At 36.4% G+C, this 23,631-nt stretch overlaps 1 protein-coding gene across 3 annotated transcripts in view; it reads left to right on the forward strand.

The window, feature by feature from the left end:
- Positions 1-23,631, forward strand: part of RC3H1 (ring finger and CCCH-type domains 1) — an 86,188-nt gene that overhangs the window by 31,797 nt on the left and 30,760 nt on the right. For all 3 annotated transcript variants that reach the window (XM_040446745.1, XM_040446744.1, XM_040446746.1), the window contains exons 2-8: positions 4,473-4,882; positions 8,305-8,425; positions 9,146-9,385; positions 9,832-10,007; positions 13,564-13,764; positions 17,258-17,390; positions 21,991-22,109. In XM_040446745.1, coding sequence (XP_040302679.1) covers positions 4,652-4,882; positions 8,305-8,425; positions 9,146-9,385; positions 9,832-10,007; positions 13,564-13,764; positions 17,258-17,390; positions 21,991-22,109 — 1,221 coding nt within the window. In that variant the 5' untranslated portion in view covers positions 4,473-4,651. The remainder of the gene's footprint in view (positions 1-4,472; positions 4,883-8,304; positions 8,426-9,145; positions 9,386-9,831; positions 10,008-13,563; positions 13,765-17,257; positions 17,391-21,990; positions 22,110-23,631) is intronic.

The following is a 23,631-nucleotide window of genomic DNA, read 5'->3' on the forward strand; positions in this document are numbered from 1 at the left end:
CCTGGCTCTGCTGTTACCAAGCTGCATGACGTAACTCTTTTACTTGTCTTGTTTTTGGTCTTCTTCATGTTGAATTGGTACAGTGGCAAGTGCATAGGCTTCAGTGTCCAGTACTGATCCGAGGTGGTTGTGTCTTGATTTTGCTACCTATGTGACCTTGCACAGAGTTCTCTGAATGTTAATTTTATTTCTCTGCAAAAAGAAGGAAAGTGATTCCAAGTTCTTTGGGTTTTAGCGATTGAATGGAAGGAGATGTTTGAAAATGTTTAATAATACTTGCTACTGATTGGGACATAAGAATGTTACCTCATCTTGAAAAATTAGGCAAGAACCAGATGATCTCTAAAGTGTCTTTTACCAATAGAATTTTGTGATTGTATTTTAAACAATTATTGTGGGGCGCCTGGGTGTCTCAGTTGGTTGAGGGTCCGACTTTGACTCGGGGTCATGATTTCACAGTTCGTGGGTTTGAGCCCTGCATCAAGCTCTCTGCAGTCAGCACCAGAGCCTGCTTTGGATCCTCTGTCCCCTTCTCTCTCTGCCCCTTCCCCACTGTTTTTCTCTCTCAAAATTAAATAAACATTTTTTTAAAAATCTTGTTACAACAGGGGGCGCCTGGGTGGCGCAGTCGGTTGAGCGTCCGACTTCAGCCAGGTCACGATCTTGCGGTCCGTGAGTTCGAGCCCCGCGTCAGGCTCTGGGCTGATGGCTCAGAGCCTGGAGCCTGTTTCCGATTCTGTGTCTCCCTCTCTCTCTGCCCCTCCCCCGTTCATGCTCTGTCTCTCTCTGTCCCAAAAATAAATAAATGTTGAAAAAAAAAAATTAAAAAAAAAAAAAATCTTGTTACAACAGAATAATTTGGAAAACTTGTGGCAGCACAGTTCTGAGACCATGTAGGAGAGCAGTGAGTTTTCAAGTCTGTAAAACTGATGTTGACCATATTTTCTACCTGTTTTCCATATTGCACAGTGTCAGATGTCGTAAATCTCAAAAAGTTGCTTGCAATTTTAAGACTCATTAAAGAATAATATAGATTAGAATTTCGTAATTTGAGAGTTTTTAAGTCACTTATAATTTTATGAACAGATTTTCACACATCTTGTCAACTCTTGAAATTATAGGCAAAAACTTTACATAGTCTAAATTATAGTGGGGAGCTATTAGCTTTCATAGTGAACAAGACAGATTAGATCTCAGCTCTTGTGGAGTCTATATTCTAAGATAGATATTGAGTAAGCAAATAAAAATATAAGAAGAAAAATGTAACATAGATAATGTAAATGTTTTGTAGAGAATTTAAGTACAGCGATGGACTATAGAATGATTTAGAGTTTTAAGTGGCCAGGGAGGATGTGACATCTTTGGTGGCATCTAAGTGATGAAGAGTGCGATCCAACTCAAAGATTAGATAGAGAGAATACCTAGTACTAACATACTAAGGTGAGGATAAGTGTTAGAAAATGAAGTTGGAGAAATAATTACAGGTCATATCATTTAGGGTTTTGTAAACAAGAATAATAAATCCAGATTTTATTCTAAATATAATAGAAAGCTTTTTCAGGATTTTGGCTGGAGAATGATGTGAAAACTCAAAATAGAGACCTGATGATCCCAGCATTTAGGAGTTTAAGAGATCAAAAACAGCCAGCGAGTTAGAAAGGATGAGGGGAATGTGGTTCATTGATGGTTTCAAGAAGCAGGGAGTTAGTAGTTGTCTGTTTCATACCTCATTGAGAAGACAAATGAGATTAGAACAAGGACCTGACCATAGATTTGGCAGTAAGTTTAGCAGAATTACTGTGAAGTTAGTATTAGGGAATGCAGCTTTGTAGCATTGGTTTTTGAATGAAATCGCAAGTAGTTTCTTCCTACATTATATTTAACCTTTTATTTGTAATGGTGATCTGGTTAAGAGTTTGGGTTTTGTGCCAGAACATCTGGGTTAATATCTTAGCTCTATTTCTTTTTATCTTACTCAGCCTCTCTAAAGTTCCACTTCTCATATCTGTAAAATGGGATAACAGTAATCACCTACCTTTTATGTGTTCTGTGTAAGGCGTTTAGCATAGTATGTGGCAAATAGCTGTATTCATAGTAAAAGTTATGACATGGTATAAAAACATTTATTATACATTTATTTGAGAGAGAGAGAGAGAGAGAGAGAGAGAGAGAGAGAGAAAGAGAATCTTAAGCAATTTCCACACTCAGCACAGAGCCCTACCTGGAGTTTAATTTCATGACCCCCGGATCATGACCTCAGCTGAAATCAAGAGTCAGATGCTCAACTAACTGAGCCACCCAGATGCCCCAACATCTTACTATATTTTGTGCCCTTTGGGGGTTTGTGTAGTTTATAGCGTTTGAGAGAATTAAGTGCTTTGTTTTACCTATACTTTAAGATGAACAAGTTTTAAGTTGTCTAGAAAGCCATACTAGTAAAAAGGAAGGAACCATTAAACTCTCTTTGCAGAGATTAACAGGATCAGATTCTTTGCAGACATTGATATATGTTGCCATGCTAATCTATAGAAAAGTTTATGTGAGTGATGCTTTATCTACTTAATCAGGTTTAGCAAGCAATTTATGACTAATATTCAGTTCCTTTTCTGAACATTATGTCTTCTCTAAAAATTTACCCCGTTTTTTTGAGCATTCTGCAACCCAATGCACAAATCTAGCATTTGAGTCTACAAGTGAATAATTAGTGTATTTTCTTTTTTAACATTCCAGAGGAGTTTCAGTTTATTAAGTAGTAATAACTTATTATAATCATACTTGTAGTTACTCATAATGTATTTGATTAAATCTATTGTATTAGAAGTTTTTATCTTTAAACATTATAGAAATCAAAATGTGAGTAATTTCTTTATTTGCTCATTCTTGTTATTGCAAGGGTCATTTCAACACACATGCAGATAACTTGGGGTGCCTGGGTGGCTCAGTCTGTTGAGCATCTGACTCTTGGTTTCTGCTCAGGTCATGATCTTATGGTTTGTAAAATCCAGCCCCATGGTGCCTACTTGGGATTCCGTCTCTCCTCTCTCTGTCTGCCTCTCACCTGCTTGCATGCATGCACACAGCATGCTCTCTCAAAATAAATAAAATTTAAAAAAAATGAACTATTTCTTTGCCCATTCTTGTTATTGCAAGGGCTATTTTAACACACATGCAGATAACTCTAATTTTAGATCCTGAACATGAAATTAACTTGGTAAAATACATGTATCTTATAGCACCTTTGCAAAAACACAAACAAAGCTAAGATTACTCAGAAGGCAGATATTATGACTGTGCTGTTTTACTGTTTCCCTAGCAATTCAGTCTGGCACATAGTAGTGCTTAGTAAATATTTGTTGAATGAATGGATAAATTTTTAACATACCTAATGAAAACTGTTCTGTCATCAATAATGGACTTGCATTTAAGGTTGAGTTGTTTCAATAAAGCAAGAAGTAAATGTAATGCTCAAAGAATAAGGTATATAGATAATTTACTTTCCTAGTTAATTACAGCTTAATTATTTCATCTTTGTAAGCAGTTTCTCTTGAGCATAATCAAATCTTTAACAACTTGTGATACTGTTACTTTCTTCTGTACATCAATTCTCATTTTTAGAAACTACAGTTAGATAAATAGTACATATTATTTAAGATGTGCTGTAAGTTTTAGGTTGAATTTTATATATAAAAAAACTTTCTGTTAGACAGGTGATAAGTCAATTTGGCTTTTATCTTCTGCCAAAAAAGAGGGTAGGAAATGAAATTTGAACTATAATTGTTGTACCATTAATAAATCTGAGAGTTTAAAAAAATCTTTTGAAGTAAATAATTATAACTATGCAGTTGTTCTAACACAGCACACTATAGCAACAGGTGTAGGCCATAGCAGGGGCTTAAAGGTAACTAACTACTGGTAAATAAAATTCTTAACGGTGTCTAAAACCCTTAAAAAGACTTTTAAAAATTTCACAGACTCTTTGTTATCTGATACCCAATTTGATGATAAAATATTTTCAGGTAGTTTTAATTTTAAGCCAATTTTAAAAACTCTGTCTTGAGGTATAACATACACAGACGCTTGATAAATGCTCACAGCTGAACACATTCATGTAATTGGTATGCAGCTCAAGAAACAATATTATTAGCCAGTTTAAAAAGACTAATTCTTAAATATAAAACAACCGTAGACTTAGATAAATTTGCGAGATTTAGATCCTGGATCTAACCTTGTTACTAACTTCATTTGTTACCTTGGGCAAGTTATTTTATTTTTCTGGGGTCCACTCCACATCTCTACAGCAAGGAGATGAGACTAGCAGTTTTATTATGACTTTATTCTATGAAAGTGCAAAACAGTGGACCATAGTGATATAAATGTGGTATAAAAGAGTGTAGGTAATAGAGTGTGAATGCAGTTTAATTGAAAAGGAAAACACACTAATTTTTTTCTTTTTTTTTCTGTTTGTTTTCCAGGTTATATTTCACACTATGTGCTGACTGTATCTAAGGAAGATATTTAAAAAAAAAAAAAAACTTTTTTCAAAGATTTTGATTCCAGTGGAATCTTTGCTTTAGATTATTTGTGTGTGTGTGTGTGTGTGTGTGTGTGCGCGTGTGTGTGTGTGTGTTAGTGAATTGTAACTCCAGTAACAATGCCTGTACAAGCTCCACAGTGGACGGATTTCCTCTCCTGCCCAATTTGCACTCAGACTTTCGATGAAACAATTCGAAAGCCCATCAGTTTGGGTTGTGGCCATACTGTCTGCAAGATGTGCCTGAATAAACTCCACCGCAAGGCTTGCCCATTTGACCAGACCACTATCAATACAGACATTGAGCTCCTCCCCGTGAACTCAGCATTGCTGCAGCTAGTGGGTGCTCAGGTAAGATGGGTGACTTATTCTTTTTAATCTCTGAGTGTATGTGTTTTCCCCTTAAGAGAAACTTGTTGAATTCAAATTGGGCAACATTGCCTTCTATCTAAATAGATAAAGTTCTGTTCAGTACCATGCAGACCCTTTATTTTAGTGTGTTGGGAGATTTATTGTTGTAGTGCAGTGTTCCTCCGTCATAACAGTCATTTAATCTGGTGATCAGCCTTTCTCAACAATCTTAGCTATTGAGATCACTAGAGAAACCTAAGAGGCAAATCACAAGGACTATTTTTTGAGAGAGAGAGAGAGAGAGGGAGGATGTGTGGGGCAGAGGGGAAGGAGGGAGGGAGGGAGAGAGAACGAACAAATGAATGAATGAATGAATGAATCCCAGGCAGGCTCTAGGCTCAGTGCGGAGCTCAACATGGGGCTTGATCACACAGCTGTGAGATCATGACCTGAGCTGAAATAGAGTTGGACGCTCAGCCAACTGAGCCACCCAGATTCCCCTTCTTTTTTTGTGTTTTTTTTTTTTTTAAGGACCTCTTAATATTGGGGAAAATATTACTCATAAAAACCATTGCATTTTACTAAATAGGAGAAGTGAAGCTGCTTCAGATAATTTTACTTAGTAGACACTACTCAAATGAAAGATGAAGAAAGTGACAAAAACTGTAGAGTGCATAGCCTTTGGGAATCATTTTTCTAGAGTAGGAGGAAATATATCCCCAGCTACCTAAATAAAGGTGAAAGTAAGTCTGGCAGTTCTGATGGTAATATTCTGAAAATTTTCTCTCAGTATTCTCAAAGTAGAGATCAGTAGTATCCTCAGAAGATTTCACAAAGTCAAGGGAGGTGAGTTTTTGGAAGCTAGATAGTTACTTAAGTAATCCCTTGCTAAATTTGCATAGTTTGAGTCTGAAATGCCATATATTTATCATAAATCATTTTTCCGAATAGATATACTAGAACTTTGGATCTGGCCCCATTAATATTTTCTAGATCAGTCTTGATGTAAACTGCTAAAATGTAGGAAAGGTTGATATTACATATGTTGGAGATAAAGAGAATAGAGTAGTTTATTCAAAAAGAAAACTTCTTTTATTGATAAACCTCTTTTGTGATGTCACCAACAACACTATAAAATATTTGTCAAAAGGGAAAGTGCAGTTGATCCTTTTTCTTCTTGTACTTAATTTTTCATTTCATAATCATTTATCTTTTTATTTTGAAAATCCTGCTATCACATTTTGGAAACATTTTTAAAAAATAGACTTAATAGGGATAATAATTTTAGAAATACACTATTTTTTTTTAAATAGCAAATAACCAAGGGGGCACCTGGGTGGCTCAGTCGGTTAAACAACTGACTTCAGCTCAGGTCATGATCTCATGGTTCATGGGTTTGAGCCCCGCGTCGGAATCTGTGCTGACAGCTTAGAGCCTGGAGCCTGCTTCAGGTTCTGTGTCTCCCTCTGTCTCTGCCCCTCCTCTGCTCATTCTCTGTCTCTCTTTGTCTCTCAAAAATAAATAAATGTTAAATAGCAAATAACCAAGGCTTGCTTTTTTTTATGAAGTTGTCTAAAGATGAACTCCTTTCTGAAAAATGAGTAAGACTATGTCATACCTTAACTGAAACAACTAATGTTTATGAAATTTGAGGATAGGGCATTTTAATATATAGTAGCCACTATTTTAGCCCTAAAGAGTTCCATTAAAAAACTGTTAAGACTTAATACGTGAATTAAGCAAAGTTGCAGTATATAAAAGCAACATGCAAAAATTAGTTGCATTTTTATACGCTAACAATGAACAATACAAAAGGAAACTAAGAAAACAATTCCATTACGGCAGCATCAAAATAATAAAATACTTGGGAATAAAAGGTGAAAGGCTTATGCACTGAAAACTACAAAACGTTGAAAGAAATTAAAGAAGACATAAACAAACGGAAAGACATTGCATGTTCCTGGATTGGCAGACCCAAAGAAATCTACAAATTCAGTGTAAGCTCTGTCAAAGTCCCAGTGTGTGGTGGTGTTTTTTTTTTTTTTTTCCAAAAGAAACAAACAACAACAACAACAACAAAAAACCCTAAAATTTATGTGGTATCAGAAAGGACCACGAAGTAGTCAAAAAAATCTTGAAAAAGAACAAAGTTGGAGGAATCACACTCCAGATTTTGAAACTGCAAAGCTATAGTGATGAAGACAGTGTGATACTGGTATAAAGACAAACATTTAGATCAGTAAAATAGAGTCCAGAAATAAACTCACACATACGAAACGATTTTTGACAACATTGCAAAGACCATTCAGTGAAGAAAGGACAGTTTTTCCAACAAATGGTGCTGGGAAAACTTGGATATCCAAATGTGTACAAGAATCCATTTGGACCCCTACTTCACGCCATCTACAAAAATTAACCCAAAATGAACCAATGTAAAAGTTAAAACTACAGAACTCTTAAAAGAAAATATAGGCATAAGTCTTTGTGACCTTAGAATAGGCAGTGAGGTTTTTTTAGATAGGACACGAAAAGTACAAGAAATAAAGGATAAATTGAACTGAAGACTTAAAGCTTTGTCCTTCAAAGGACATCATCAGAGTGAAAGAACGACTCACAGAATGAGAGAAAATAATTGTAACTCATAGATCTAAAAGTTGTGTCTCAGATGTAATAAAGACTCCTACAACTCAATAATAAAAAGGACATAACTTTAAAATGGGCAGAGATCTGGACGCCTCACCAGAGAAGATACACGGATGGCAAATGAGCTGATGAAAAGTTGCTCGACGTCATTTGCCACTAAGGAATTACAAATTAAAACCACGAGATGCTGCTATACACCAGTTAGAATAGCTTCAAGGTCCAAAACACTGACAGCACCAAATGCTGGTGAGGATGTGGAGCAACAGAAACTCTTATTGCTGGTGAGAATGCAAAGTGGTGTAGTCACTTTGGAAGTTACTGCACGACTCTATGATTCTGTTTACATGAAACGTCCAAAATAGGCAAATCCACAAGAGACGGAAAGCCAATTAGTATTTTCTTATGGTTGGTGGGGAGTTGGGAGGAAATATGGGAGGGGTGACAGTTAAGAGTATGGTGTTCTTTGGAGGGGTGATGAAAATGTTCTAAAATTGTAATGGTTACACACCTGTGAATATACTAAAAACCATTGAATTATATATCTTAAATGGGTCGCCTACATGGTATACAAATTATGTTTCAGTAAAGCGATTATAAAACCAAAATAATGCATTAAATTTAGTGTGTTAGTATAGAAAAGGTCTTTTGAAAGGCTTCAGTAAATTTAGTGGGAGTTTTGATGTTACCACTTTAGAGTAGCAGTGCATAAAATATACTTAATAAGACATTTGTTTAATTAATTAGTGTGCACTCATACAGACCTTTTTTTTTACCTCAAGGTCCCTGAGCAGCAGCCCATTACTCTGTGTAGTGGGGTTGAAGATACAAAGCATTATGAGGAAGCCAAGAAATGTGTAGAAGAATTAGCATTGTACCTGAAACCACTCAGCAGTGCTAGAGGTGAATCAGATGCAACTATCCATGCCAAATAAATGTTTATGAAAGATGCTTTTCTTACCATAAAAATGGTGGGGTGTAAGTGAATGTTAATGAAATTCACTTATTTATTGTAAGTCAAACCCACTAGTAGTAAATAATATCATTACAAACCATTCCAAGAGATGAATTTAAAGTTTATGTGATGTTGGAAACATTTGAATGAGTTGCAAAAGTAAGTGTGAATATACTAGTGGCTTCAGGAGGGCTCCCTGCCATTTGACAACTCTGGATTATCTGCCTTCTTTTCAGTTTTATATGATGTGCCATAGAGAATGTAATAAACTTGGAAGTTGCTGTTACCGCCTTGCCATTATGGCTTATTGTTTCAATAGGAACATAAAATTAACTGTTATGAAATAATATGCCAGAATTGTTATGACCTCAAGATTTGGGTCTTAAATTAATTATTAATTTTGTCCCTCCATGGTTGTGATGAATAATAATATATTTAATGTTACAATGAATATTATTTTTACGTGATATAACAACTTTTGTATATTTTTAAAATGAAAATGAGGCTTTTATTTATATCATTTTATCTCTTGTTTATTTTAAATATCCTAGTAGAAACCAGAGCTGTTCACATATCCATGAAGTCAGTCAGCCCATCAGAGGAAATTTTTTTGGACTCTTAAAAGCTGCATTGTAAACCTAGAAATAACTTTTTACTCTCTTTTAAAGGAGTGGGTCTGAATAGCACTACTCAGAGTGTTCTGAGTCGCCCAATGCAGAGGAAGCTGGTGACTCTGGTCCACTGCCAACTTGTGGAAGAGGAAGGCAGGATTCGTGCTATGAGAGCAGCTCGATCTTTAGGTGAACGAACAGTTACAGAGCTCATTCTTCAACACCAAAATCCTCAGCAACTGTCCTCCAATCTCTGGGCAGCAGTCAGAGCTAGGGGCTGCCAGTTCCTTGGACCAGGTATGTGATTAAAGTTTGATATTTATTATGCCAGTAATTCTAAAAGTATGGTGTCAGAACTGTAAGTGCCATGTAGAAAGACTAGTTCTTTGCAATATCTGTTGTTACAAAATAATATCCCACTTGACGATCATGGCTTGGGCAATTCCATGTCAGTTTGTTAGAGCACTTAAAACCTTTAATGGCAAAAGTTTTCATTTTGATAGAAATATTTCTTGAATGTATTAATTTTTTATCTGTTTTCTTACGTAAAATATGTAGAGTGTAGTATAAAATTGCCCCAAAATAGTTAGAAAGTATAACTGTGAATACTTTTTGTGTTTTTGTGTTGTGTTGCCCATTAATTAAGTAGCACCTGCAGAAGTTTTTGAGTATTGCCCTTCTAATAAATAGATGTGTCTTATCTTTGCATATGATAAATTCTGGTTTTGCCCAACTTTTCCTAGCAATGCAGGAGGAAGCTCTAAAGCTGGTTCTCTTGGCCTTGGAAGATGGTTCTGCTTTGTCAAGAAAAGTATTGGTTCTTTTTGTGGTGCAAAGGTTGGAGCCACGGTTTCCTCAAGCCTCTAAAACTAGCATTGGGCATGTTGTCCAGCTCCTTTATAGAGCCTCCTGCTTCAAGGTATGAACCAGGGAACCAGCGTTACATTTGGGCTTGAAAGGAAACCTTGTCTTTTTCCCCAACTTAAATAGTAAATCTTTGAGTTTAATAAAGTTGCCCCCTCAGAAAATTTCAACATTTCAAGAATGTAGATGGTATCCTATTAAAGTTAAATCTTGTTACATTGAATTTTGTATATTAGATAGTGAACAACATAAACCGAGGCTTATATAGATGTTTATATTTGAAGAGACCATTAAACTGTGTCATTTCCCCGCCGAGACTATAAGCAGAATTGGTCTGAGCAGAGAGTCATTGAAGCAGGAAGAAATTTTATTGGGCTCTTTGCTCCTGCTATAATTCCATATACACAGTGGGGTTAAAACAGTACTGGAGCTCCATTTGCCACTTTCTTTTCAGTGTAGATAGTAATGCTGGACTTCTTTTGTATCCCAGATTGAATCAGCACTGCTTCCAACATTGGTGCTCACTATGTATCATTTATTTTTCATCCTGTTTTCCTGACTTCTTAACGTCAAGGCTTCTTCTAACTTTTTTAATGTTTATTTTTGAGAGAGAGGGAGAGGGAGCCTGTGTGCACAGCTGGGGGAGGGGCAGAGAAAGGGAAACAGGATCCGAAGCGGGCTCCCAGCGCTGACAGCAGAGAGCCAGCCCGACATGGGGCTTGAACTCACAAACCATGAGATCATGACCTGAGCTGAAGTCGGATGCTTCACCGACTGAGCCACTCAGGTGCCCCATCTAAGGCTTCTTACTTCTGACACAACACATAATTAGTACTTCATGAACCAGGCATGCCTCTGAAATTGTTTTAATTCATACAGCCTATAAGGAAATCCATTCCTTGGTCACCATGTCCCCTCATCTGACACTCAAACTAAAGAATCCTATGTCCTACTATAGTCTTGTCTATGTTCTCATTTTCTGAGAATGATGAAATGGTTCACAGAATCAACAGCAAAGCATACCAATTTAATTAAAAAAAAATTTTAAGCTCTAACTAAATGCCAATATTCTTAAGTTTCTTTCTAGAGACAGATTAAATATATATACTGAAAATGTGCTGTGGACTCCAGGTTTGTACCCAACCCTGTTCTTGCCGTAAGCACCTCTGGAACTGTGAGAAACTCTAGCCAAAATAACTCCCAACTGGTTCAGATTGTCCCCGAATAACAACATTTGTTGTAATGATTGTAATAACATGATTTTACAGTGTCGTCTGGAATACAGTTTAGAATGTCTGTCTGCTTCCAAAGTTCTTTGTTCTCTACTAACAGCACCAGACAGATACAGTATTGAAGCTTGAAAAAGAAAATGAAAGAAAAGGAAATGTAGCCTTCTCCTGTGAAGTAGTAAGCGATCCAAAAACCCTAGAATACCTACAGTGAACCTCTTTCAATCCTAATTAGAAGTATTAATATAATTAAAAAGAGATTGGAAGTTGCAAAAAATCCAGTTTTTCACTTGAGTCATGATTATGTTTCTTTTTTTTTTTTTTTTTAAACATTTATTTATTTTTGAGACAGAGAGAGACAGAGCATGAACGGGGGGAGGGCCAGAGAGAGAGGGAGACACAGAATCTGAAGCAGGCTCCAGGCTCTGAGCTGTCAGCACAGAGCCCGACGTATGTTTCTTTATTCTATTGTCTGCCTGTTTTCTTCTCTTGCCGGTAATAATGTACTATTAGTACATATTAACTAAATTAACTAAACATATTAACTATTAGTTATTAACATTTAATATAATATTAGTTATTAACAGTTAACATAATATTAACAATTAAACATTAACTAAATTAACTCATTTAATTCTCTAAGCTTTTCCCTCCTCCTCGCAGCTATATGTGTCCATATAGCTGTGTTCTAGTTATGTCCTTTTAGCATCTCTTTTATTTCCATTTGAAAAACCTTTTCAAACTGGAATAATTCTGGTCCTTCTGAGTACAGTTATAGTTCCAGGAGTTACTTTAGACATTGCATCTCTTGGAAATCTTTGATTGTTTTTAGTTAAAAGAGAGTTTTGAGAGCCAAGTCCAGGGAACCCTATTATATCATATAGAAAACATTCTACATTTTAATAATATTTAGCTTATATTGAGAGTATGTTTTTGTACATACTCATACACATGTGGTCTTTTGACTTGCCTTTAACAGGTCAAACAAGTCTTTAACAAGATTTTTCTTTTAATCAGTTGGTCTTTGTACGGACTTAGCTAACAAAATTTAAGTTAGACTTTCTTGGAATAAGAATGGAATACATTTTAAAATACAATGTCAGTGTGACCTAGAAATCTTGACTAACATATTCTGTAGTTTTTCTTTGATGGAAAAAAAATGAAAATTTTCTACTAGAGGAAATTGAGACCTTACGAGAATAAAGCAATGATTTTTAAAAAAGAAAAAAATACTCATGCAGTTATTGTGAAAAAAGCAATGTATGTTTCTTCTTCATAACTGTGGATTATTACTGTTGGGCTTGCTTGGCGTTGAGCTAGGTGGTACTCCTAACAGAGCACCATTCAGATGCTGGCGTGATTCTAAAAATGAATAATCTGTGCTTAGCTTAATTTTCCATGGAGTTTTGCAGTCCAGGCCACCATCAGAAAGTGCAAAATAATAATGATAATATCTTTTAGTGATTAAAATGATTAACACTTATTGAGCCCTTAGCATGTGCTAGTCAGTGTGTTAACTTATTAACCATCATATTGACATATTAACTCATTGAATTCTCTAAGCTTGTTGAGGTAGTTACTGCTGTTATTTTTGTTATATCGTTACATTTTGAGTCAAGTGGGGTTTAGGCCAAAGGCTCATCTCGTCCAGGATCACCTGTATCCTAATATACTGTAGAATATATTTTACCTTAACACACATACGTGCGTACACACACACATACACACACACACAGACATATGTATATATAAAAAAGTAGGCTCCACACCCAACATGGGGCTTGAACTCATGACTCAGACCAAGAGTCACATGCTCTCACTGACTGAGCCAGCCAGGCGCCCCACATATTTTCTTCTTTTCAGGAATGCATATGAAGGGATGTCTGCGTGTTTCAGTTGGTTGAGTGTCCTACTCCTGATTTTGGCTCAGGTCACGATCCCAGGGTCGTGAGATCGAGCCCCATGTCGGGCGCCATGCTGAGCCTGGGGCCTGCTTGGGATTCTCTCTCTCCTTCTCTCTTTGCCCCTCCCCCACTTGTGCTCATTCTCTCTCTCTCTCTCTCCTAAACAAATAAACGTTTAGGGGGAAAATGCATATACACATTCCTACAATTTAAATAAACTGTATTATGTGTTAAGGTCTATCCAGTCTTGGGACTTTGCCCCAGCACATAGTCATTCTTTCTGTAAGTCCTATTCAGAAGAGTTTGACATCTATAAAGGGGGAAATGTTTTACACGCAAAACAGTGTGTTCATTTTATCTTGCTATTGTTGCTAAAAGAAATTTGTTATATTAAAAATTGTTCTCTGTATGTGTTCATGTAAAATACAAACTCATTTTGTTTCTTACTTGACTCATGAGATTATGTGTGTCTTACTAGGTCACCAAACGTGATGAAGACTCTTCTTTGATGCAGCTGAAGGAAGAATTTAGAACCTATGAAGCTCTGCGGCGAGAACACGACTCTCAGATAGTGCAGATTGCCATGGAAGCAGGCTTACGGATTGCACCAGACCAATGGTCCTCATTGCTTTATGGAGACCAGTCTCACAAGTCTCATATGCAGTCAATCATTGACAAGGTAGACCCTTTTATGTTCCTTACTTGGACACATCTTGGAGTTTTGATAATTGATGATTTAGTAATTTATTTATTTAACAAATGTATGTTAGAGTGAATACCATATGTCAGGCTCTTCTTACAAGTTATGTTATCTGTAGCTGAGTATCATAACTAGTCACATCATTACCAGTTTGTTCATATAAATTAAATTGATGTACAAGTGACATCATTCATATAAGATTTCACTATAGGGAGCCTGGGTGGCCCAGTCGGTTAAGCGTTCGACTTCAGCTCAGGTCATGATCTCACAGTTCGTGAGTTTGAGCCCCGCATCAGGCTCTGTGCTGACAGCTCCGAGCCTGGACCCTGCCTTCAATTCTGCGTCTCCCTCTCTCTCTGCCGCTCTCCTGCTCATGCTGTATCTCTCTCCCCTTCAAAAATAAATAAAAACATTAAGAAAAAAATAAAAAGATTTCATTGTAGTGTTCTAACGCTTTGTCCTACACTCTTTTGTATTCTTCTTGAGTGTCTTCCATCTCTATTGTTGTTGCCTCTCTTTCTTCTTTCTTCTCTGAGTTTTAATCATTGTTAAATCATTAAGCCCATTTTCTAAAGGCCTTTATTGTCTTCCTATAACAGCCATTTAATGGTCTGGAAGATGTATAAGTTGAGATTTCTTAAGATTCTCAGTCACAATAATTTCACATAAGTTACTGAATCATTCTAGGTTTGATCAGATTTTCAATAAATGTATTTCTACTTTTTCTGTTCTTTGTTATGATATAAAGATCACTAAGAGTACTAGAGTAGCTCCATTATTGCTGACTCTAAGAACTGTATTTAATTTTGTTAAAGCTAGGGTAATACCGTAATTGTTTTTGTTGTAATTCAACATGAAATATATGAAAGTGCAAAAAAAAAAAAAGGTCTTAAAGCAGCATGTAAATATATTACGTTCAGTAATAGCATTAATTTTTACTATTTTACCTTAAATACTTGTTTTCATTAGAACCCACCTCACAATTTGCAGAAATTAAGATCAATATGTAAGAGTAGTCTAAATATAATACTATTTAACACTTACTGAGAGCCTACTAATGCCTCGTGGGATAATCATTTAATCCTTTTAATAGACCTGTATTATTAAAGGTCTTAAAGGTATTATTAAAGGAGACAGAGAGAGGTTAAATACATTTCTCCAGGGTAATATAGGTAATCAGTGATGGGGCTGGATTTGAACTCGGGTATAGTGATTCTAGAATCTATGTTCTTAGCCACAAAATCTCTTTCCGGACTATTCTGCCACTTTTTTTTTTTTTTTTGGCTGTTCCCAAAGATAGGATTCTTTGAATGAGTAGTGTATTGATGTCAAAGGACAGTTGCAAAATGTGTTTTATAACTGCCTGTTACATAATTTCCAATGTAATATATTTTTGTCCTATAAATCTTTTCTAGATACTTTTGCCCAAATTCTACCTCCAACTCCTAGGTCTGAAATTATGCAGCTGACTGATGAAAATGTTTTGAAACTTTAGTAATGGTCTCTTATAGGAGTAGCTGTCTACCTCTGAAGAGAAACTTGGCTTGCTTTTATAAAGATTCTCTAAGGAGGTTGACCTTTTTGTGTGAACTAGACCATATAATTTATCCTATAACAGTATCCTCACATCATGAGCAGTAGTTCGAATAATATCCAGAGACCTTCTTACAACAAACTGGTAAACAAACTTTGCACTGTATGTGGCATCTTTTCATGCAGAGCAGTAGAACTTTCTGTGGTAATGAAAATGTTTTATAAATGCAGTGTCTAATTGGTGATCGATCACTAACCACCCACAGCTGTTTAGCACCCAGAATGTGAGCGTGCAACTGAAGAACTACATTTTTATTTTATTTTATTAATTTAAACTTAAATAGCCACTTATTGCTAATAACTACTGTGTTGGACAGTGAAGATAATTTATTAAAAGTGATATGAAAAACAATAATCATAGTAAATTAGTGGACAAAGAAACATGAACTATCAGTTCACAAAGAGGAAATACATTTAATTGATAGGATAGAACTCAACTCCAGTAATAATTAAATACACCATTAAAATAGTGACATAACAAATATTGCCTATTATATTAGTCAAAGAGACATATATTGCCATACATTGCTGATGGTTTGTAAAATGTATTACAGATCTTTTGGGAAACAATTTGTCAGTAAATAAAAACAAAATATTCATGTCTTTTGATCAAATTTAATCTTGCCAGGAACTTATTTTAAGGAAATAATCCAAACTTTCAAAAATGTTATGAGCTCAAAGGCATTAAATTGCTACATTATTTATAAAGGAGAACATATGCAGATTGTTAAAGAAGTTGTCTATCTTTCTGCTCAGAACTCCGTTACATGGCGATTAAAATTAGTTATTTCAGGACTGATACTCTCTACAGCTGCTTTATAACATTCAATTTCTTTAAAAGTCAGTGAAATATTTTTATTAAGTCCTGGTGGTGGATACATGGGTGTCGTCATTATATTAGACACTTTGAAATATTTCATAATGAAAAGGGTAGCAATATAAAAATGCTTTTGTTATAATATTAATGGTAGCCAAAACCATAAGTTCATAAATGGCTGATTATATAAGTGTATAAAAAGCATGCTAAGATGAAAAAATTGAATAAAGGCGTGTGAGCATTCAAATGATAGTTCTGTTATTTTTCATGTTTTTTAAAATGTATGCTTTTTTTAAAAATTACCTTTTAAAGAGTGATCTTTTGTGGGGAAACAATTCTGATCTATATTAACAAACTACATAGAGAGCTAAATGTTTCCAAGTAAGACCCTTTAGTCACTATAACCTAATCAATTTCCCCTCTTAAAGTTCATATGTGTGTCCATCTTAGGAGAGTTAATGTGAGAAGTATGTCATAAAGCTTTAGAAAAATACACAATCTGATCACTTCCAAGAATCCCAAACCATTCTAAGATTTTTTTTTAAGCTGGAGTGGACTTTTGAAATTATTTAGTCTGTATAGCAATTGGACTTCAGATTGAGTCTGTAAAGGTTATATCCAGTGTCATGATCTTTGGTCAGTAGTAGAACTTGAACTCAAGCTAGTTTGATGGAATTCAGTTTCATTGTTCTTGGTATTGTATAGCTTTATCTCGAGACTCCAGGTTTCAGTTATTTGGAAGCACTCCAAGAGCCAAACTAATAGTGCTCTAAGAACGTAAGGTGGTAAGAGTCTACTTCCAAATTGAGGAATTGAGAAAGGTCTCACATTTGAGGAATGTGCATCAGAGGGAAGAGAGTTTACAGTATGTCAAGCTGTGAATGCAGGGAAGTGCAGGCTTTGTTGAGGCAGCAGGTAATCCAGTCTCTAGCCAAAGCATGGAATGTGTGGGAGGGTAAAATTAAAGGTAATAAATTGCAAAAATGATTGCAATATTTTAAGTAATTTTTATTTTAAAAGGATTATCTGGTTTTTGGAAAGTTAATATTTTTCTTTTTTAAGTTGCAGACCCCAGCGTCTTTTGCACAAAGTGTTCAGGAACTAACAATTGCTCTCCAGCGAACTGGAGATCCAGCAAACTTGAACCGACTAAGACCCCATTTGGAGCTACTGGCAAACATTGACCCTAGTCCAGGTAAATAAACCCAAGGAAAATAAGTGGACTGTCCTATGTGTGTCTCAGTGCTGCTCAGTGATTCTTTTAATTATCTTTTGTTGCATTCCTCAAGAATTTCCCAGAGTGGTTACTCCAGACCTTTTACACCATATTTAAATTTCTGACCACGATCTTGTCCATCTCTCTCTTTATTGCTTCAACTAACACTTAATACTTTTTGCCGTACTGCTCACTTGACCAGGAAAGTAATTCACTCTGGGATCCTTTTTGTTTTCTCTTTTTTGCATCACAAAATTATGCTGTATTTACCATTCTCATCTGCTTTGACAAAACTCAAGTTCTCTCATTTTGTCTCACTATGTATGTGTGAGCTTGAGTTCACCCATACGTCCATACATACACACATACATATAGAAATGCAATTCTATATATATTTCATATTTTTCATATGTCCTTAGTTGCATTTTCTTGGTCCCAGATTTTTCCTTCTCTGTGATAATGGTGTCTCATTCATCAAGTATCCTCTCTTGCATATTTTTACTTTATCAGCCCTTTTCCTACTCCTTCCCCTTGACCTGAAAATCACTCAACCTTCATTTTTCACATCTAAGGTATTTTAAAATCCTTATGTCCTATTGCTGTCCCTGTGTTTTATTCATGCTGCTTGGCTAAAACTCTTACCATTCACTAGCAATTTATCCCATTTCTTATTCCAAAGGCTTCTTCTCAGTCCTCAAATTACTTGGTTTCTCTTTAGCGTTTGATGATGTTGTTAACTAATTTCTTAATATAGAACTTTCCTGGAGCGCCTGGGTGGCTCAGTCGGTTAAGCATCCAACTCTTGATTTCAGCTCAGGTCATGATCTCTCGGTTCATGAGATCGAGCCCCATGTCAGGCTCTGCTCTGGACAGCATGGAGCCTGCTTGGGATTCTCTCTCTCCCTGTATACATGCTTTCTCTCCCTCAAAACACAACAAAAAAACTCCTGATCCCTTATTATAAAGATATGCTTACTTTGACCACTCTTTCCTTTCCTGCCCACTGAGGAGTAGGCCAGTTGTATTCTTAGAATTTTGTTTTCTCTGCATTCTATTGGTGATGGTCATTTGTTACTCTCTGCAGAGAACAGATTCCCAAATATCTCTAACGCTGTTATCTCTTCATCACTCCAGACTTACTTTACAAATGCTTTCTGAGATTCTCCATCATCTCCTCTTTGTTCTTCAACACAAATTCTTCTTCACTTGATACCAGCTCTTCCTGTGTTTTCTCTGTTAAATGACCTCACTGTCTGAGGTATTTACACTTAAAACCTGAGTCTTTTGTCCTAGTTCATATCTTTGCCTTTCACTTGCTCTACATACCATTTCAGACAATAGGATCTATCTTTTTTCACAACCTCCCTCTATCCCATGCCTGTTAATACTGCCTGGGTGAGGGCTGCATTATTTTCCCCAAGACCAAATGACTTCCATTTTCCTCTGTTCTTTTAATTCTTCCAATCCAGTCCACTTACTGCTGCAAAATAAATCACATCTCTGATCTTATTTCTTTGCTCATAAACTTTCAGTGGCACCCCATTGCTTTATTGAATAAGGTTTGGAACTCTTGACAGTGGCCTTCAGGGCCCTCCGGTTTTTATCAACGTACCTTAATAGGATTTACTACCAAAATTGCTTAATCAAACCAGGTCAGATATATTCCTAGAACTCAGTCATTTTTCTTTTTTCACTACTTTTCTTATTCTGAGCAATCAAAAGAGCACTTTCTCATGTTCACTGCCCCACCCACCACCAGCCTGTCTATCTGCATTCCTGACAGTGTTTTCTGCTCTTCTTGTGTGACAGTGGATAAATTGTGCCTCTAAGCTAAGGCCCCTCTCTCATCTCATGTTCTAATACCGTTTTGACAAGTATGTCACTCCAGTATCCTCTTTTTTATATCACCAAGTTTCCTTCTCTGCTAGAGTATTTCTGTCAACAAACACAGCCCCCCCCCCCCCCCCCCTTTTTGTTTTTTTTTTTTTTTTTGCCTGCTGTTGGACTCACTCCAATCAGGCATTTATCTCCACTATTCAACCAAAACTGCTTTGTCAAGGTCACAAGTGACTTCCATGTACTTAGTTGAAACATCACTTCTTGGTTCTCATTTTATTTGACCTGTTAGCATCTAATGTTGTTGTTCACTGTATGATCCTCTTTAACACTTTCTTCACTCGGCTTCTAAGCCACCACGGTTTCCTTCTCATTTTACTGGACCCTCCTGAGCCTCCTTTCTGAGCTGATTTCTCATCTTCATAGCCTCTAATTTTTGGATTGCTCCCATAGTTTAATCCATGTATCTCTTTTCTGTTTATACCCATTCCCTAGATAATCTCGAGTCTCATAGCTTTAAATAGTATTTATACAACTCACAAATTTACTATATTTCATCAGTTCTGAAGCCCACATTTTTTTCAGATCTTAGCATTTCTGAAATTGGGATGCATCTGTATAAATAATGACATGATAATCTAATTAACAATATATTTTTCTGTTTTGGTGACACATAAAATAATGGTGTATGTAGCACTTGATTTTGAATCTGTGAAACAGGAGCACCCAGGTGGCTCAGTAGGTTAAGCTTCCAACTCTTAATTTGGGCTCAGGTTGTGATCTCACGATTCGGGAGATTGGGTGCCACCACATCGGGTTCTGCGTTGACAGAGCAGAGCCTGCTTAGGATTTTCTCTTTCCCTCTGCCTCTCTCTCCCTCTTTCTCTCAAAATAAATAAATGAACAACGACAACAAAAAACGTATCTGAGAAACATGTATTATATCCAGTCCAAACCTCCTTCCTGAATTCTTTTGTATATCCACCTTCTCGCTCAATATCCAGAAGGTCTACTTGAATGTCTAGTATGAATTTCAGACTTAACCTGTTCAAAAGTGAGCTCTAAGCACTGCTCCTACCCCACTCCCAGTCCTTTTAGTGGCAGCTCCAACCTTCCATTTCATTTTCTCCGTGCAAACACCTTAGAGATCTCCATAACTTTTTTTTCTCTCATATGTACATGTGATCCAACAGCACATTCTGTAGGCCCTCCCTTCAAAATCCATCTGCTTATCACCTTCACTATTACCACTCATCTCTCTTCAGAGATTATGGAATAGCTTCCTGTTGTCTGTCTGTTTTTAGCATAGAAGCCAGAGTGATTCTCTTAACCCTCTGCTCAAAAGTTCTCTGATGGTTTCCATCATTCACTAAAAGTGAAACTCTTGCCCGTGACCTACCAGGCCCCACATGATCTGGGGTTCTTTACTTCTTTCTAACCTTGTCTCCTATTCTTTTCCACCTGATTCATTCCTTTCCAGTTTCACCTCTACAGAACATGCCAGGCATCCTACCACATCAAAGCCTTCTCACTTATTCTTACCTTTCCCTAGAACATTTTTCTCCTGATATATACACAAGACATACTCATGCCCTTCTTTCAGGTCTTTAATCAAATGTGACCTTCTTAAGGAGACCTTCTCAGGCCACCCAGTCTAAAGTTTTACACATACCCGTCCCACTCCCCCTCTTTGCTCCATTTATCCAAGTCATCGTTATGTAAATAGTTTGTATTTTGGTTATCTTATTGTCTGTCTCCTCTCTTTCAATATAATGGATTTTTGTTTTGATCACTACTGCTTCCCCAGAAACTAGAACAATACCTATGACTTATTAGTAGGTATTCTGAAAAATACCTTTTGTATGACTTTTCTCTTCACCTTCTCTACATCTTCATTTTGTTTCCAAGTGAAACTCCACGTGTCCTTCAAAGCCTCATTCACTTGCCATCACCTAGAAGTCTTTCAGAATGTCTCCAACAGGAAGTTATCTATTTGTCTTCTCCCTTCTTTTTATATTTTCTCTTAGAGAACATATTTGTGGTTAACTTTTCCTTTATAAAATCACAGTGCTGGCACTGGACAGATACTTACTAAATGAAGAAGATATGTGGTAGAGTTGCTTTATATAGTAACTCTTCTATTAAACTTCGTAAACATTCTGTTTACCAATACTTGATTTATGCAGAATTTCAAAATGGACATTACAGATTGGTTAGTCCACTATTAAGTTTTGTTGGGACCACACAGTATGGATCTGCATAATATTCTGAATTTTTTAGATTCTGATACCTACAAACTTGGTAATTTTACATGAAAATCTCAAATTTCAGTTTTGCTTAGGGAACAGTGTGTATCTGGCAGTGCTAGCTTTGCATCATCACATCATAGCAATCCACTAAAGTTGACAGTTAACCACAACCATAGATGTGGGACATACTCCAGTTCAGCACAGCCCCTGTCACTCTTCTGTTGTCATTTCCAACACTAAGGGTCTAATGGCAGTCGCCATTTATTGTCTGGTGTACTTAATTTCTTTATGTTAGCTTCCCTGTCCCTGTAGTTATTTTAGTTTACAGTCCATTCCTTAAAATGATGTTTAGGCAAATAAGTTATTACCTGAAAAGCTACATGAAGCCTAACTTGATTTCACTGAAGTTCAGATACTAACTCTTTTAATTAGTTCCATAGTGGGAACGTCAAATAGCATGCATCACTGAAAGATTTTTTTAATTTGTTATGTAGATGCTCCTCCTCCCACTTGGGAACAGCTAGAAAATGGGCTGGTGGCTGTGCGTACGGTGGTCCATGGTCTGGTAGACTATATCCAAAACCATAGCAAAAAGGGAACAGACCAACAGCAGGTAAGGGGAATGTTTGAAACTTAGAAGTAAGGCACTGTGGATGTTGTGACAGATACAAAGCCGACAAGATGACATGAATATTTTGAGACTATGACTGTAGAACTGTAAATTAGTATGGTGAGCAGCCAATTTAATGGATTAGTCTAGTAATCTTATGTGGCAACATTGAAATTAAATAATCCTATTGATCTAATGTTGTATTGGAGTCATGTTTCACATTGAATATATAGCAGCATTTGATTGTGTGTAAAGGTATGTATTTAAGTAAATGATTCTCTTTGGTTCCTATTCTATTTCAGTTAGACAATATATATCACTTTTTCATGCTGTATCTGTCCAGTACTGTTCACACATTTGTAAATACTTTTTCCATAGCAGTATTTTAACATTTTTTATACATATAATGTCTGTTGTGCCAGTGGGCCAAATTTTCTTCAAATACTTTTTTTTTTTTTCAACGTTTATTTATTTTTGGGACAGAGAGAGACAGAGCATGAACGGGGGAGGGGCAGAGAGAGAGGGAGACACAGAATCAGAAACAGGCTCCAGGCTCCGAGCCATCAGCCCAGAGTCTGACGCGGGGCTCGAACTCACGGACCGCGAGATCGTGACCTGGCTGAAGTCGGACGCTTAACCGACTGCGCCACCCAGGCGCCCGTCTTCAAATACTTTTAAATGAAATGTATGGCAGTAAAATGTAAGAGCTTATGTTATGGTTGGTTTTTAATTTTATTCCCAATAATTTTATCTTGCCCTCAGGATTCATGTTAGAGTTATTAGATCTTCTATTTTGCATTCGTAAGCTTGTGAAATTAAAATTTTATATTAATTTATATGGTTCAGGTAAATATTAACAATAGCTTCTCCGGGGTGCCTAGGTGCCTCAGTCAGATAAGCGTCTGACTCTTGATTTCGGTTCACATCATGATTAGGTTCGTGAATTCAAGCCCCACGTCAGGCTCTGAGCTGAACAACACGGAACCTGCTTGAGATTCTCTTCCTCTCTCTTTCTGTGTTCCCCGCCCCTGAAATAAATATTTAAATTAAAAAAAACACACACACAGTAGCTTCTTCAATATTTCTTTTTTCTTTGAGAGGCAAGAAATATTAAACATATCCTGCTGAGTTGCCGGGGGGTGGGGGGCGGGATGCCTGACAGGTTCAGTTGATAGAGCACTCTTGATCTTGGGGTTGTGAGTTCAAGCCCCTTGTTGGGTATAGAGATTGCTTAAAAGTCGTTTTTAAAAAGTATTCTGCTGAGTAGAATAATATGGGTACAATTCTTAAATAGTCTAAGCATAGACCAGACTTTATCTTATGATAAGAAATAAAGATTAAAAACTTATTTTTAAATCTCTGTTCCATTAGACATCATAAAGAATGTAACAAAAATAATAAGATTAATCTAAGTTCTGCAAAAAGTGATAAAATGCATCAAATTTCATTTAACTTAGTATTATGTTTGATACCTCATTAACTCCCCAAGTCCATCCTCCTTGTCTTGTATGGGAGTTGCAAATAA

This window comes from Herpailurus yagouaroundi, unplaced genomic scaffold, assembly GCF_014898765.1.
Source record: "Herpailurus yagouaroundi ecotype Mexico unplaced genomic scaffold, PumYag 195, whole genome shotgun sequence".
Lineage (NCBI taxonomy): Eukaryota > Metazoa > Chordata > Mammalia > Carnivora > Felidae > Herpailurus > Herpailurus yagouaroundi.